General features: G+C 41.9%; 1 protein-coding gene across 5 annotated transcripts in view; it reads right to left on the reverse strand.

The window, feature by feature from the left end:
* Nucleotides 1-1,570: 1,570 nt before the first annotated feature.
* Nucleotides 1,571-16,824, reverse strand: part of NFX1 (nuclear transcription factor, X-box binding 1) — an 81,841-nt gene continuing 66,587 nt past the window's right edge. For 3 of the 5 annotated variants that reach the window (XM_032299966.1, XM_032299963.1, XM_032299964.1), the window contains 5 exons: nt 8,759-8,857; nt 8,095-8,161; nt 5,685-5,830; nt 4,806-4,910; nt 2,882-3,154 (listed from right to left, as the gene is read on the reverse strand). In XM_032299966.1, coding sequence (XP_032155857.1) covers nt 3,082-3,154; nt 4,806-4,910; nt 5,685-5,830; nt 8,095-8,161; nt 8,759-8,857 — 490 coding nt within the window. In that variant the 3' untranslated portion in view covers nt 2,882-3,081. Of the gene's footprint in view, nt 2,248-2,567; nt 3,155-4,805; nt 4,911-5,684; nt 5,831-7,830; nt 8,162-8,758; nt 8,858-16,824 lie in introns of those variants that run through there. The other 2 variants (XM_032299965.1, XM_032299967.1) reach the window with 2 other exon arrangements.

Genomic DNA, 16,824 nt, shown 5'->3' on the forward strand with positions numbered 1-16,824 from the left:
AAATTATATGAAATTATTCCAGTGTGCACAAATAAAGCATTAGAATAGAGCCTTAATCTTTCATTTACATATCATCTATGGCTGCTTTCCCATGACGATGGCAGAGTTGGGTGGTTGCAACAGAAACTGTAAGAATCACAGTCTACGATATTTACTATCTGATCTTTTTTCAGTAAACATTTGCTGAATCCTGGTCTAGATCCTAAATCTGGCCATGCCACTCTGCTTAGGATTCTGGTCACCCCCTGTGGCTCTCCAAGAGCTGACCCCTCTCCACCTCTCCAGTCTCATCTCCTGTCCCCCTAGTTGTCTGCCTGCTCTGGACAACCCTTCCTCCACCCATTCCCCCAGCCCTCTCTCATGCTGTTTACCTTCACTTGGCATGTGCCTCTTACTTCTCCAAATGGCAGTCTATCATCTCAAGCCTCAGCTCAAACGCTTCCTCTCATTTCACTTTCCCACACGTGTCCAGCCCCAACCCCAAGGGCTAACCCGTTCCTACAACTTTGCAAAATATTCCTCTTAGGGCTCTTCAGCTTTTAATAACAGATTAATGACCTATTGGTGGCCAACCAGCCAATTCCACTAAAAACATCTGTTCAAGTGTGCCCTCGCTGGATTATTAAATGTACAAAACCAGGCCGCATCTGCTTCCCACAGCCCTGGCACAAGGTTGGCACAGGGTAGGCATGCAAATATTCATCAGAAAAGGCCTGGTTAGCATTCCATGGACCTTTTTTTTTTTTTTTTTTTTTTTGAGACGGAGTTTTGCTCTTGTTACCCAGGCTGGAGTGCAATGGCGCGATCTCGGCTCACCGCAACCTCCGCCTCCTGGGTTCAGGCAATTCTCCTGCCTCAGCCTCCTGAGTAGCTGGGACTACAGGCACGCGCCACCATGCCCAGCTACTTTTTTGTATTTTTAGTAGAGACGGGGTTTCACCGTGTTGACCAGGATGGTCTTGATCTCTTGACCTCGTGATCCACCCGCCTCGGCCTCCCAAAGTGCTGGGATTACAGGCTTGAGCCACCGCGCCCGGCCTTCCATGGACCTTTTACTTGGCTAGTATTATGGAGAAAGATGTGTACATATTTTCTAGATACTAAGTATCATTTTTATGAACTTTGAGCATTGATGATGGATCAGGTATCACCACATCTATTTTTCCTTTAATCCTCATAACCCTAATGAGGTCAGTGAATCTTTCATTCCATCAAGTGGCAAGTTGTTATGTGGCAGAGCTAGAATCAGAAGTCAGGTCTCCTGCCTTTGCGGAGTCCGAGATACTCTCACCCATACCGTTCACCCACTGAACCACTGCTTGAGAGAGGTAATGATGCTCATGGGCTCCCTGCTGTGTGTGGGGCCACTGACCTGCACTACATGGACCCAGTTGGAGGTGGTTTTGTTTTCTGTCACTTTCTTCCAGTTGCATGTTCCTGCTGCTGTACTTGATCGCTTTTGAAGCAGACTGGTGAGGACCAAAGGACAGCCCTGCTACAGGAGGAGGAGGATGGAGGAAAAAAAATGAAAAAAACATTAAAGAATGAAACCAAAAGGCAGCCAGCCCTGTGCAATTAATTTTTATAATTTAATTAAGTGCTTGTTTCATGATTCTACTTCTCAAGTCTCCTGTTGCTGCTCTGGGGCTTGTGACTTGTTCTGGAGCAGAAGGAAGTTGCTGAAAGCTTGGCCTCCAGGCTGGAGGGGTGCCGATGTAAGGGTCATACTAATGTAACTATCAAAGCACCTGCCTTAAAGGAGCCTGAAGAATGCCTCCAGTGGGCTGCTGGGCATAAGCCCTGGACATATACTTCTTAGAATATTGAAAAAGAGTCCAGAACTCAGAGGGAGGGAGAGACAATATGGCTGTAGAAGGCCTAGGGAAAAGCAACACAGGACAGTTGTCCATTTGAGACTCTTTCTCTCTTTCTCCATCAGAGAGGAGTTAGGTATATACTGAGACCAGCAGGTACATCAGAGACCAGTGTAAACCTGGCAGAAGAACTTGCTTTATCTATCCCCTACCATCACGGGGGACAGCTAAACTGGTTGTTACTGAACAGGTTCAGTGATATGGTATGAGAAGTGCCAGGGACCTAAGGAAATGGAATTCTGTAAAGCAGCCTGCCCTGCTTCCAGGTCTAGAACTGATCACGCTGGGAAACGCTAAAATAAGTTCAGCTAGATAGACCTATGAGAGGTTTTGGCAAAAGACTTAGGTAAGATGGCTGGATTTAAGACAACATGTGTGGGCCGGGCGCGGTGGCTCAAGCCTGTAATCCCAGCACTTTGGGAGGCCGAGGCGGGTGGATCACGAGGTCAAGAGATCGAGACCATCCTGGTCAACACGGTGAAACCCCGTCTCTACTAAAAATACAAAAAAAAAATTAGCTGGGCATGGTGGTGCGTGCCTGTAATCCCAGCTACTCAGGAGGTTGAGGCAGGAGAATTGCCTGAACCCAGGAGACGGAGGTTGCGGTGAGCCGAGATCGCGCCATTGCACTCCAGCCTGGGTAACAAGAGCGAAACTCTGTCTCAAAAAAAAAAAAAAAAAAAAAGACAACATGTGTGATTCCAGATATGGTATACCAACTCATTATCTGGCATTTCAGACTGGGAAATTCATTTGTGCTACTAAAGAGTTTGATCAGTTTGGGTAAAGCAAACAACATTTGCCTGATATTTCAGGTATTTTCAGTAGGACAAGTAACTGGGACAACTGAGACTATGACTAAGTGGCATAAAGTTGGTTTCAGGCTAAAAGTCTGGTTTGTCCAAATAAAACCCAATAGTCCCCCAACTCTCAGGGCAATCACAGCGATGGTGTGAAGAGCCTCTTCAAATACACAGCTGCATACCTAGTGACCATACAATCAGAGATCTGGTCATAATGAAACACTTTATATAGACAGGAGTAGACACGGGATTTCTGACACACTCATGCTTTGGATGTGTCAGTACAAGACAGTATGCGAGACTGTGATTCTGCCAGGCAGAGAGGAGCAGGCATGATTTATCTGCTGGCAAATGAGTCTCCACTACACCTAATCATTCTTTGATCTAAGTGCATCTTGATCTTCTTAGTCCTGGACATCAAAATAGTCAATTATTGGCTCCTTGGTTATTTTCTGTAAATTACCGCTCCCAGAATTCCTGGGAAAAAAAAAAAAGAAAGAATGATCAGTCTTTTCTTTTCTTCTTTGGGGGAATCAGATACAGGTCTTCAGAAAGTTAAGGATCAGCTGATTTACCAGCTGTGAAGCTTAAAAATTTTGGGGGCTTTTATTCTTAATTTTTTCCTTCTGCACTTTGTGAACAATTATCTAAAACTTTTTGTGTTTTTTCCCCTAGATTTACATATTACATGAGAAATTTTATTCTGTGATATAACAAATTATTTACACTTAACAGTGTAGAGATAACCTTTGACAATCTATTTACAGTATTTCATACATGATGATTGTTTTTCTCTGCCTTTACAGTTCAATGACTGCTCAGTTAACAGCTTAAGCCAAGCGAGCATCTCATTTGTGAAGTTTTGATAGTGGGACAAACATGAGCTGGTGATTTGGAAATTTGCTAATGGGCACATGGGCATTTATGATAGTAATAGTATTCTCTCTACTCTAAAAAGTTTTCGTAATAGAGTTTTATACAAAAATAAAGCAAGCAAAGGGTTTCTAAAAAGTATGGCATAAACAGGCCACTAACTCCACATGGTTGTGTCTAAGCAGGAATGAACCCAACTGTGGCAGTGTCTGAGAATACTCCTCATGTTTTCATATGGACTTGCAGACTGTGCTGACCAGAACCCAGGATACCTGGCTTCTAGGGGTGGAGAGGGGCTGGTTGTGGGGAGCTACGTGGCCCCAGATGCTCCTGGTTGAGTCTGAGCCCAATGGGCAACACCTGGGTGTCTTCTTGTCCAGTCCCACGGGAACAGCAAGTGCTATGACCTTAATAGTGACCTTGTAAACTGCCCTAACCACCCTTCCAGAGGTTTTGTGCAGGAATCACAGAGAAGGTACTACTAGGGCTTCTTTGTGGAAAGCCAGAATAGGAGTAGAGACCCCTCTTCTTCTGGGCTTTGAAGTTCCTTTTAGCCACACTGCCTTGGTTACAGTAGGGCAGCAGAGAAGGAGCAGTACGTTGCCTTCTCTTCCTCTCCCTGACAGGCGACAAATACCTGGGACAACTGGGGCTATGACGAAGTGCCCTAAAGTTGGTTTCAGGCTACAATTCTGGTTTGTCCAAATAAAGCCCAAGAGTCTCCCAACTCTCAGAGCTCCTTCCCTCCTCCTGTTGGAGAAATCTGGCAGACTTGCCCCTTGACAACTTGGTTTTCTTTGCTCTTTAAATCATGAATATGTTTGTTATAAAAATTATTCAAACCATATAGAAGTAGGCAGAGCAAAACAAGAAAGTACCATCCACCCCCGTCACTGACAATTCTCACCCCCAAAACCCACTCCATTTTCAGAGTAACTATTCTTAACTATGTGGTGCCTCAGTCTTAAACCATCTGGTATGACAGACTGAATCCACTTCCCAGTGTCACCATCTACACCGTGGAAATTATGTCCAGTGACTGCTTGCTCTAGAAGCAAGCACTACGAACATCAAACTTAGGACCCCACTGGTGGGAACAAATGTGTCTGAACACCCCAATCAAACATTACATATTTGAACATGGCACCTCAAGGCCAGGAGGAGGTGCTAATGGCTGGTGCAGCCCAGGACAATTCAGGCCCTGCTGGCTTTTCTGGACAGACAGGTCCCTTGGAAAGCAGCTGGAGAATCTTACTTGTCTGATTGATGTCTGTGATGAGGAATTGGTGGTGGAGGCCGTGCCTGCATTTCCCTTTCAAGCACACCTGTCAGCGTGGTAGGAGGACAAATGGACTTCCCCCTGATAGAAGCCAAAACACCAAGCATTGAAAAGTGAGAATCGTTTGTGGAGATAGATAGAGAGCTAGAAACTCAGCCCATGACTTTTTGGCACTGACACTGCTGAGCACTGTCTGGTAGAACTGTCTGCTCTCAGGCATGGCTACCTGCATTTAACACCCCCATCCCTTCCATCCACCTATGCCAGGCCTGTGGCTTGCTTCTTTTCATGTCAGACTTAAGTCTTCTTTATTGGGAAGTTCTTCCTATTCCCAGGTGCTGAGAGTGATCCTAGGTCCTCCCTGTCCCTTCCTGGTCACATTATTGCTTCAGTTTCCCCTGATGGCAAAAACACCATTCACAGGGGGTGCCTTGAATGAGAGTCCAGCATTCTTTCTGTTTTCCCCATGCGAAGAGGACAGAGCCAGGGAGAGGACTAACAGAGGAACAGGAGACTGAAGGAGAAAAGGGCAGATATGATGGGCAGGCCCCCTGTTCAGGCTCACAGGGTCTGTTCTTTTTGCCTGAAGAAATGCTGCTTCCAGCATCTGCTATGACTGTAGGCAGATGTGACGCCTGTGCATTTTGAGTGCCTCTGCCCTATGGATTGAGGCATAGGTTCTGCTCTTTGGCTCAGGCCTTTAGATTATCTTGGAAGTACCTGAGAAGCAGATTTTCCTTCTACTTTTCTAAGAGGGAGAGTGGTAATAAGAAAGACAAATATTGACAGGCCCTGCTTCTTGGGTCCAGTTTGCCCTGCTTAGGAGTTCCTCCTGTGACAGCAGGATCGACCTACCTGACGGCAGTGACCACCACATTGCGCTTCGGTTCACTGTCATAGCTCACGCTCTCCAGGCCATAAACTTGGGCCAGGTCATGGATGATCCGGCGGTGGTCTCTGTTCATGGGAGGGAAGCTGTGGCTTTTCCTACTATTCTTTCCCTGTATTGAGGGAAAAGATGACTGATCATATCATTCTGAAAACAAAATGCTTACAACTAATCTTACCACACAAGAACAGCATGGATCAATAAGAGGTGATTTTAGAGGGCCACAGCATACAGCATTTTACTAACTGCCAAGCAAGCCCAGAGGGGTTCGAGAAGGTGTGCGCTAATGCACTTCTTTCTTCTACTCAGTAGCAGCTGGACACAGTTAGGGACAAATGGTAAGTGAACTGCGACTTAGGTAGACAGCGTAATGGTTCTTTTTGATGGGTCCCATAACTGGGGAGTGAGTGATATTCCCAAGAAATGTCTAAATAAATTAAAGATTTAAAAGACAAGAAAAGATTATTTCCTATAAAAGTATGTTCTACTTTAAAAATCATGAGTATTAGGCTGGGTGTGGTGGCTCACGCCTGTAATCCCAGCACTTTGGGAGGCCAAGGTGGGCGGATCACCTGAGGTCAGGAGTTTGAGACCAGCCTGGCCAACAAGGTGAAACCCCATCTTTAAAAAAAAAAAATCATGAGTACTCAGATACAGACATACAAGCAGAGAAACATATCTGTTTGGGTTTCTTAGGGGAAGGACAATGAATTCCATTTTCTCCTTCATGTTAGTATTCTGCTGGGAAGTGGTAACAGAAGGGAAGAAAGGAGGGGAATGGGAAGAGGGTAAGGAGACTGGGAAGGAAAACCACCAGCATTAGATATGGGGCTAAAGCAGCCATCTTGTCCTTACTCACAGTGCCCTCTGATGGAAGAGGGAGGGAGCCAGTGCAGCACAGGGGCTTCTGACTAAACTCAAGACTTTTTCACTTGAAGCTACCTCCTTGACATCCCAGCTGCCTCCAGGACAGGGGCATCCCTCTTTTGAAGGAGGCTATCCCACTGCTCTTCAGCTGCAGTGATAGAACTTTTATCTTTCCCAAAGGGGACATTCCTGCCTTTGGAATAATAAAGAACCAGTGGGCTTTCCTAGCATACAATAGCCCTTCAAAGATCTGAGGGCCTAGAGTGTCTTCCTAAGTGTCCCACACAGTCACTCAACTAGCACTACTGAGCCCCCTCACTCACCCAGAGTTTCTTCATCCATTCTTAGGTACTTAGCCAGTATTTTTATTTATTGTTTTTTTTTTTTTTTTTTTTTTGAGACAGGGTCTCAAGCTGGAGTATAGTGACTCAACCTCAGCTTACTGGTCTCAACCTCCTGGGCTTAAGCAATCCTCCTGCCTCAGTCCCTGGACTAGCTGGGATTACAGGTGTGCACCACCACACCAGGCTAATTTTTTATTTTTTGTAGAGACAGGGTTTTGCCATGTTGTCCAGGCTGGTCTCGAACTCCTGGACTCAAGTGATCCACCTGCCTCAGCCTCCCAAAGTGCTGGAATTACAGGTATAAACCATAGTGCCCAGTCTTTTTTTTTTGAGACGGAGTTTCACTCATGTTACCCAGGCTAGAGTGCAATGGCGCGATCTCGGCTCACCGCAACCTCCGCCTCCTGGGTTCAGGCAATTCTTCTGCCTCAGCCTCCTGAGTAGCTGGGATTACAGGCACGCACCACCATGCCCAGCTAATTTTTTGTATTTTTTAGTAGAGACGGGGTTTCACCATGTTGACCAGGATGGTCTCGATCTCTTGACCTGGTGATCCACCCGCCTCGGCCTCCCAAAGTGTTAGGATTACAGGCGTGAGCCACCGCGCCCGGCCTGTGCCCAGTCTTTACTTACAGTTGACTGTAAGTAAAGTCTTTTTTTTTTTTTTTCTTGAGGCAGAGTTTCACTCTTGTTGCCCAGGGTGGACTGCAGCGGCATGATATCAGCTCAACCTCTACTTCCTGGGTTCAAGCAATTCTCCTGCCTCAGCCTCCCAAGTAGCTGGGATAACAGGCTCCCACCACCACATCCAATTAGTTTTTATATTTTTAGTGGAGACAGGGTTTCACCATGTTGGCCAGGCTGGTCTCGAACTCCTGACCTGAGGTGTGCTGCCTGGCTCGGCCTCCCAAAGGGATTATAGGCGTGAGGCACCGTGCCCAGCCGACTGCAGATCTTTTCTGCAGTCAACTGTTCTGAATCAGCACAGGCTTCCACAGTTGTTATAATGGCTGTGTTTTGAGAAAGATAAGGATCCTCAAGAATTCTCAATGAAGCTGTGACTTTTTCCTACAACTACTCTAGGTGGACAGTGTTTCCAGGACTTGATTTTTTTTAAATCAAGCTGGTCCTAGATAAATGTTCAGTGGGATGTTTTGACTTCAACCTTATTCACAGCCTCCACGAGGGTTTCCATTTCCTTCTCAATGTCACTGACAAACTTTAAGTCCTTCCTGAAATGAGAAATCAGCACAGTTAATTTCATCTGTCCCTGCCCTTCTGAGAACCCGTTTCACCCATCCTCTCCCTGTAAAGTGGGGACAACAGACATTGCTGGCAGAAAGACTGCAGAGGTCAGGAACTGTCAGATTACAGAAGGATGACTATGATGGAAGAAAGAACAAAAAGGACAAATATAAGAAAAGGGAAGATGAAAGGAGAAATAGCCACTGGAGGGCCAGGGGCTCCAGGAAAAAAATAAGAGCTGCTACAGCTCCAAGTGAGAACTCATGTGAATGCAAGACTGGGGTAGACGGAGGTGGAATGAAGCCCAGAGATCCTGCAATTCAGTCTAGTCCAGCCCCTGAGAGCCCAAACTCTTACCACCACCCCACCCAAACTCTTACCCCCACCACACCCCAAGTTGAGTTCTTTAAAGGGGGCAGTTTTGAGAAACCAAGAGAAGGGTTATTTATTAAACACATAATCTCTTACAATAAACAAACTTGAACTGGCTTAATCATGGGAGGAGTACCTATTAGTTATGACATCTCAAAAGACCTATCACTCTGACAAGCCACAATTAAGAAAGCAGGTAACAAGTTACATACCTGGCATCTTCTTTCAAACTATCACTGAATTTTGACCCTGAAGAACGTATATTGAAAGGATCAGAATCCTCACTGATGTGAAATGCCTCTGCTAATCTCCTGAAAGTGAGAGAGAAGTATGCAAATAAAAGGAGTGGGAGGGAAGCTGAAACTATCTTACAGTAACGCTGAGTGCCTACTGTATCTTAAACTCTTTATGCATTATTTATCTGTATTTTAGTAAACTGGATTATTAAGGAAAGAATAACAACAGCTTGGGTCATGACGTGGTATTGTCTTCATAAAAGAAAATAAAATAGATCTATAAGGGTCTGAGCAAGTCATAGCTGAGTACTGGGGACTTAGATTATTTGGGGAAGAGAAGGTTACAGGAATGAGATCACTGGGAATGGTAAATGGGGGATAACTTTCTCTGAGGCTTAGCTTAAAGATAAGGTATATAAAATAGACATACAAATGTTAAAATACATCATAGAAATCCAAAAAGTAAAGAATTCCATTAACATATGCACTTCATCTTTATACATTTCTTGGCTGGGTGCGGTGGCTCACACCTGTAATCCCAGCACTTTGGGAGGCCAAGGTGGGTGGATCACTTGAGGCCAGGAGTTCAAGACCAGCCTGGCCAATATGATGAAACCCCGTCTCTCTAAAAATACAAACATTAGCCGGGTGTGGTGGTGCATGCCTGTAATCCTAGCTGCAAGGGAGACCAAGGCATGAGAATCGCTTGAACCCGGGAGGCAGAGGTTGCAGTGAGCTGAGATCATGCCACTGCACTCCAGCCTGGGTGACACAGCGAGACTCTAAAAAAACAAAAAAAAATTATTATTTTATTTTTGTTGACCTATTGTCATTGTACACATTTATGAAGCACAGTTTGATGTTTCGGTACATATATGCTATGTTGTAAAATGACCAAATCAGTGTATTAGGCATATTCATTACCTCATGCCCTTATCATTTCTTTGTGGTAAGAATATACAGAAGCCTCTTTTCTAGCTATTTTGTGATATACTATACCTTACTGTTAACCGTCATCACCCTAGTGTGCAATAGAACACCAGAACTTATTGATACCATCTAAGTGTAACTTTGTATCCATTCCAACCTCTCCCCATCCTTCCCTTTCCACTCCATCCCCTTTTAGTCAGATAACCACTGTTCTACTCTCTGCTTCTATATTAATTTTTTTTTTTAAGATTCTACATATGAGTGAGATCATGTGGTATTTGTCTTTCTGTGTCTGGCTTATTTCACTTAACATGATGTCCTCCAGGTCCATCCATGTTGTTGCAAATGACAGGGTTTCATTGTTTTTATGGCTGAATAGTATTCTATTCTGTATATATGCCCCATTTTCTTTATCCATTCATCCATGTTGACCACTTGAGTTGATTTCATATCCTGGCTACTGTAAATAGTTCTGCAACAAATGTGAGAGCACAGATATCTCTACTGATTTTATTTCCTTTGTATAGATACTTAGTAACAGGAAAGCTGGACTCTATGGTAGTTCTATTTTTAATGTGAGGAAATTCCATGCTGTTTTCCATAGTGGCTGTACTAAGTTGCAGTCTCATCAAGAGTATGTTAGTGTTTCCTTTTTTTTTTTTTTTTTGAGATGGAGTTTCACTCATGTTACCCAGGCTGGAGTGCAATGGCGCAATCTCGGCTCACCGCAACCTCTGCCTCCTGGGTTCAGGCAATTCTCCTGCCTCAGCCTCCTGAGTAGCTGGGATTACAGGCACATGCCACCATGCCCAGCTAATTTTTTTGTATTTTTAGTAGAGACGGGGTTTCGCCATGTTGACCAGGATGGTCTCGATCTCTTGACCTCGTGATCCACCCGCCTCAGCCTCCCAAAGTGCTGGGATTACAGGCTTGAGCCACCGCACCCGGCTGTGTTTCCTTTTTTCTAATTGCTTTTTTTGAGGCTGGGTCTGGCTCTTGTTGCCCAGGCTGAAGTGCAGTGGCATGATCTTGGCTCACAGTAACTTCCACCTCCTGGGCTCAAGCCATCTTCCCACCTCAACCTCTCAAGTAGCTGGAATTACAGGCGTGCCACCAGGCCCATCTAATTTTTGTATTTTTTGTAGAGACACGGTTTTGCTATGTTGCTGAGGCTGGTCTTGAACTCCTGAGCTCAACTGATCCGCTGGCCTCAGCCTCCCCAATGCTAGGATTATGGGCATGAGCCACTGTGCCTGGCCCTTTTCACTATAATTTTTTTTTTTTTTTTTTTGAGATGGAGTCTTGCTCTGTTGCCCAGGCTGGAGTACAATGGCATGATCTCGGCTCTCTGTAACTTCTGCGTCCTGGGTTCAAGTGATTCTCCTGCCTCAGCCTCCCGAGTAGCTGGGATTATAGGCATCTACCACCATACCCAGCTAATTTTTGTATTTCTAGAAGAGAAGGGGTTTCACCATGTTGGCCAGGCTGATCTTGAACTCTTGACCTCAAGTGATCCACCCACCTTAGCCTCCAAAGTGCTGGGATGACAGGTGTCAGCCACCATGCCTGGTCTTTCTCTATAATTTGAAGTAGCTGCCATTAGAATATACAAAACTGTCTCACCCCCCAAAAATAAGATTGTGAGGTAATGCATAGGCTAATTAGCTTGATTTAGCCATTCCACAATATATATATACACATCATGCTGTATTACCATAAATATATACAATTTTTATTTAATAAAACAATTTTAAAAATTAAAAAAACTTTGTTTCTCTGCCTCTCACCAGCATTACCTGGTTAGCATTTTTCATATTATTATTTTGTCTTCAAACTTATTGTTTTAATAGCTCATAATCTTCTAATTATATATATCTCATAATTGAATCATTTCCCATTTAGGTTTAACAGTCCTCCAGTTTTTCAATATTATACATGATGTAATTAATATCTCTGTGCAAAAAGTTTTGAAAATGCTTCCAGTTGTGGGGCGCATGGCAGGGACATAAGACTCTTAATCAAGGCCGGGCGCGGTGGCTCGAGCCTGCAATCCCAGCACTTTGGGAGGCCAAGGCAGGCGGATCACCTGAGGTCGGGAGTTCAAGATCAGCCTAACCAACATGGTGAAACCCCGTCTCCAAAAAAAAAAAGACTCTTGATCAATGTGGAGTGAGTGGTCTAGAGAAATGCCACTTTGTGCCCTAACCACCAGTATCTGAATCTCATGGCATCTCACCAACACCTAGTTGTTTTTTTTTTAAGATAGATTTCAGCTTAGCACTTAGTACAATTTTCATTTACACTGTACCAGAAGTCACTTACAAGCTTAATGCCCCACAAGAATCTGAGAATTTTTAGGGGAAGATCTTTTAATGTTTTAGTTGGGCACTAATTTGAATTTAAACACAAATAAAACCTGCCAGTGGGCTGAATTTGGCCTGCTAGTTTTTTATTTCTGCAATAGAGATACACACACATGCATACACATACACACACACACATACACAGAGGTATATGTGTATATGTATGTGTGTGTATATACAGACATAACTTTAGATGGAATTTGCTTTAAATTTGCCATTTTTTTCTCTTAGGTTTGTGTGTTTTTATGAAAGAATCTATATAGTAAGGGTTATTATGTCATCACCAAGATTGAGGGGAAATTCAAAAGGCTTTCAAAAATAGCTAGTTTTAATCAATAACATTTATTGAGTACCTATTATGTGCCAAGCTCTTGTGCCGAGAGTTTTATGAGTATCATTTTTAATGTATTAATCCTCACAACAACTCTGGAAGGTAGATACTGTAACTGCCATCATTTTTAGGTTTTTAAGAAACCTAGGGTTTACAGAGAATATGTGACTTGCCTAAGGTCTCACAGCTAAGTGATTTGTGAAGCTAGGATTCAAATCCAGGCAATCTGACTCTAGAGCTCTGGCTCTAAATAGTGCACAATATTTCTTTCAACCACCAAAAGTGAATTTCCATGTTTGGAGGCCTTCTGTGTTTTCAGTATAGCAATTCTGAATACTTAGGACTCCTAATTTACATTCTGCTGCTGAAAATACTAACTGATGGTTCCTAAAGGACAAGGGTTTTGAACAGCACTCACTAGAAAGTTATAAGGGTCAAACCAAGGAAAATTTGAACAGCACTACTAGTCATCATATTACCTTCTACACATTTCATACTTAAAGAGGTACTATTAAAATTGTTGAAAGTCAAACTTCAAGGTAAAGCAGGGCTATACTCTGTCTGATTTGTCTTTTTATCTTCAAAAAATTTCAAAGACAAGTGATGAGAATATTACAATAAACTTCTATATACCCTTCATCTAAATTCTCCAATTATTAATATTTTATAGGGCTATTCAATTTAATCAATCTTTGCTAGAATCAGAAAGTTTGCCAGTCGTGCCTCTTGATATGATAAAGAGTATCCTCAATAACTTACTGCAGACAACATATTTAATGGTGAAATACTAAGTTTTTCCCATGAGATGGAGGATTAGTCAGAAATATCTATTATTGGCACCTTCCGTTAAACAATGTACTGAAGGCCCTAGCCAGTGCAATGAGGTAAGAAGAAGAAGAAATAAAAGAATAGGAAAGAAAGAAAAAAGATGAAAGAAAAAAGAAAAAAATAACAGAAATTAGAAATAAAATTACTACTATTAGAAGACATGATGGTATATATGCAAAATCCAAAAGAATCTACAATAAACTAACAGAAATAGATAAAGTTAGCAAGGTTGTTAAATAAGTCAATAAATATCAATTGTCTTTCTAAATACTAGCAACAAACAGTTAGAAAATACCAATTGAGGCTGGGTTTGGTACAAAAAATTTTAAAATTAGCTGGGTGTGGAGGCTGAGGTAAGAGGATCGCTTGAGCCCAGAAGGTAGAGGCTGCAGGAGCTGTAACTGTGCCACTGCACTCCAGCCTGGGAGACAGAGTGCAACTCTGTTGCAAAAAAAAAAACAAAAAAAAAACCAAAAAATAAAAACACAACAACAACAAAAAAACAAGCCATTTTTTTGGTCTTATCTGTGATATATTTTTATGCATATAAATATCTTCTATAACACATTCCTAAAATGAGCATTTGCTTTAAAATGAAGGCCCTGTAATTTGCATTTTTTCTTGAGGATGTCAACCTGGTCAAAAACAAAATAAACAAAAACACTTGTCACATTAAATAATAAATTTTAAAAATGAAAAGTAATACAAGAAAAAAACCCCATGTACAGCAGCATCAAAAAGCAAGAAACAAATCTTTTGAAAACAAATACACTGAAAATCTATATATAGAAAACCACAAAGTATCATTGAGAGGAATCAAAGAAGGCATGAAATGGAAGAATATACCTTCCACATGGATTAGAAAATTCAGTATTGTAAAGATTCCAAATTGATCTACAAGTACCAACTCAATCAAAATTCCAGCAGGTTTCTTGGATATATATTATAATAACAAGCCAATTATAAAATGTAAGTGGAAATGGGCTAGGTGCAGTAGCTCATGCTTGTAATCCCAGCACTTTGGGAGGCCAAGGCAGGAGGATCACTTGAGCCAGAAGTTTGAGACCATCCTGATAGTAAAACCCCATCTCTATAAAAAAATTCTTTTAAAAAGAAAAAGAAAAACTTGGACAGAAGTAGTGGTGTGTCCCTGTAGTCCTACCTATTTTGGAAGCTGAGGCACGAGGATCCCTTGAACCCAGGAGTTCAAGGGTGCAGTGAACTATGATTGTGCCACTACATTCCAGCATGGGTGACAGAGCAAGACTCTGTCTCAAAAAATAAATAAATAAAAGAAAAAGTAAAATATTAAGTGGAAATTTAAAGGGCTAAGAATAAAAAACAGTCAAGACAATATTGAAGAAGAGTCATAGTTAAGGGTATATACTACCAGATACTAAGACTTGTTATGCAGGCACAATAATTAAGTCAGCATGATACTAGTGCAATTGAACAGGATGAGCTCAGAAATAGACTCACATATACACTTGATACACTTTTATTTATTTTAGCTTTTTTTGAGACAGGGTCTCACTCTGCCACCCAGAGTATATAGTCCAGGCTGGTGCTCACAGCTCACCATAGCCTCAACCTCACAGGCTCAAGCAATCCTCCCACCTCAGCCTCCCAAGTAGCTGGGACTACAGGTATGTGCCACCACACCTGGCTAGTTTTATTTTTTGTAGAGATGAGGTTTTGCCAAGTTGCCCAGGTTTATACATGATTTATGGCAGAAGTGGCACTGCAGAGTGCTGGGAAAAGGACAATCTTGGTACTGGTCAAATGGATATTCACATGGAAAAAAGCTGAATGGTAAAATCTCCTTATCCATACTCAGAAAAAAAAAAAAAATCAGTACGTCCATACTAAAAAAAAAAAAAACAAATTAGTACAAATCAACTGTAGATTTAAAATGTGAAAGGTAAAATAATACACTTTCTAGACAGTAACAGAATATCATCATGGCTTCAGGATAGACGAATTTTTCTAAACAGGACATGAAAAGTGCTTATTAAGAAACTCAGATAAACTGGAAATATTAATACTAAAATTTCTGTTTATCAAGAAGACATCCAGAGTTCTACTTTAGCTTCTGGAATAAAAAAAACATCGAGTAAAAAATGAAGGTACAGAGGGTGACGAAATACTCACAATATATGCATAAAGCCAACAAAGGACTCATATTCAGAATACATAAAGAATTCCTACTAATCAATACAAAAGAGATAACATGAAAAAATAAGCAAAGGACTTGAACAGGCACTTCAAAAATGAGGATAGCCAAATGGCCAATAAATATAAGAAAGGTGCTCAATCTCTTAAGTCATCAGGAAAATAGAAATTAAAAGCTCAATGACATCTTGCTATGTACATCTACAAAAATGGCTAAAATTAAAAAGACTGACAATTCCAAGTGCTACAAAAATGTACAGCAATGGGAATCGTCACTCTGCTGTCGGGAGTGTAATTTGGCACAACCACTTTGGACACGCAGAATCTACTAACGCTGAATATACGCAAACCCAATTAATCAGCAATTCTACTCCTGGTTTATATTCAACAGAAACATACAGAGATACAGAGCAAAACAAGTTTAAGAATATTCTGGGCCGGGCGTGGTGGCTCACGCCTGTAATCCCAGCACTTTGGAAGGTCAAGGCAAGTGGGTCACCTGAGGTCAGGAGTTTGAGACCAGCCTGGCCAATATGGTAAAACTATATTTCTACTAAAAATACAAATACTAGCCAGGTGTGCGCCTGTAATCCCAGCTACTTGGGAGGCTGAGACAGGAGAATCACTTGAACCTGGGAGGCAGAGTTTGCAGTAAATGGAGATTGTGCCATTGCACTCCAGCCTGAGTGACAAAAGCAAAACTCCATCTCAAAAAAAAAAAATAAATAAATTCTTAACAGTTTTATTTATAATAGTCTAATACTTATAACAATACAAAGATATCCATTAACAGTCGGAGGGGTAAATGAATGGGTAATACAATAAAATATCATGCAGGAATGAAAATGAATAAAGCATTGCTACATGCAACAACAGGAATGAATGTCACAAAAATGTAATGAAAGAAGTCAGATAAAAATAATACAAAGTACATGATTTCATCACTTACATAAAGTTCAAAAACAAACTAAAGAGTTAGGAGAGAGGTTTTACCTTTATGCAGAGTACAAGACCAGTTTTGGTAATTATCTTTTCACCTGAGTGCTGATTACACAACTGTATTCACTTAGTGATGATTCACTGATCTGTACACTTTAGATCTTCAATATGTATGCTAAACTTCAAACGAAAGTTCACTAAACATTATTTTAAACCTCTTATCTCTGAGTCAGGAAGCTGACCAGTCCCTCAATAAATATGCTGTGGCATGTGATGTTTACATCATGCCCAAAACCACACAGCTCATGTTTCTCAATATGCTGAAATCACCTGAGTGGTTAATCCTTAAGACAATTCAACTCTTGGTAACTGCATTTCTCTTGTTCTTTGATAACAGTAAAATACTCAGCACAGAGCTGATTGAACGTCTGATGTGTGAAGGGTTGCTCCCTCCCATTAATTTCACGGAGCTCAAGGGC

Source organism: Sapajus apella, unplaced genomic scaffold (genome assembly GCF_009761245.1).
Source record: "Sapajus apella isolate SASKATOON/1434 unplaced genomic scaffold, GSC_monkey_1.0 scaffold42, whole genome shotgun sequence".
NCBI lineage: Eukaryota > Metazoa > Chordata > Mammalia > Primates > Cebidae > Sapajus > Sapajus apella.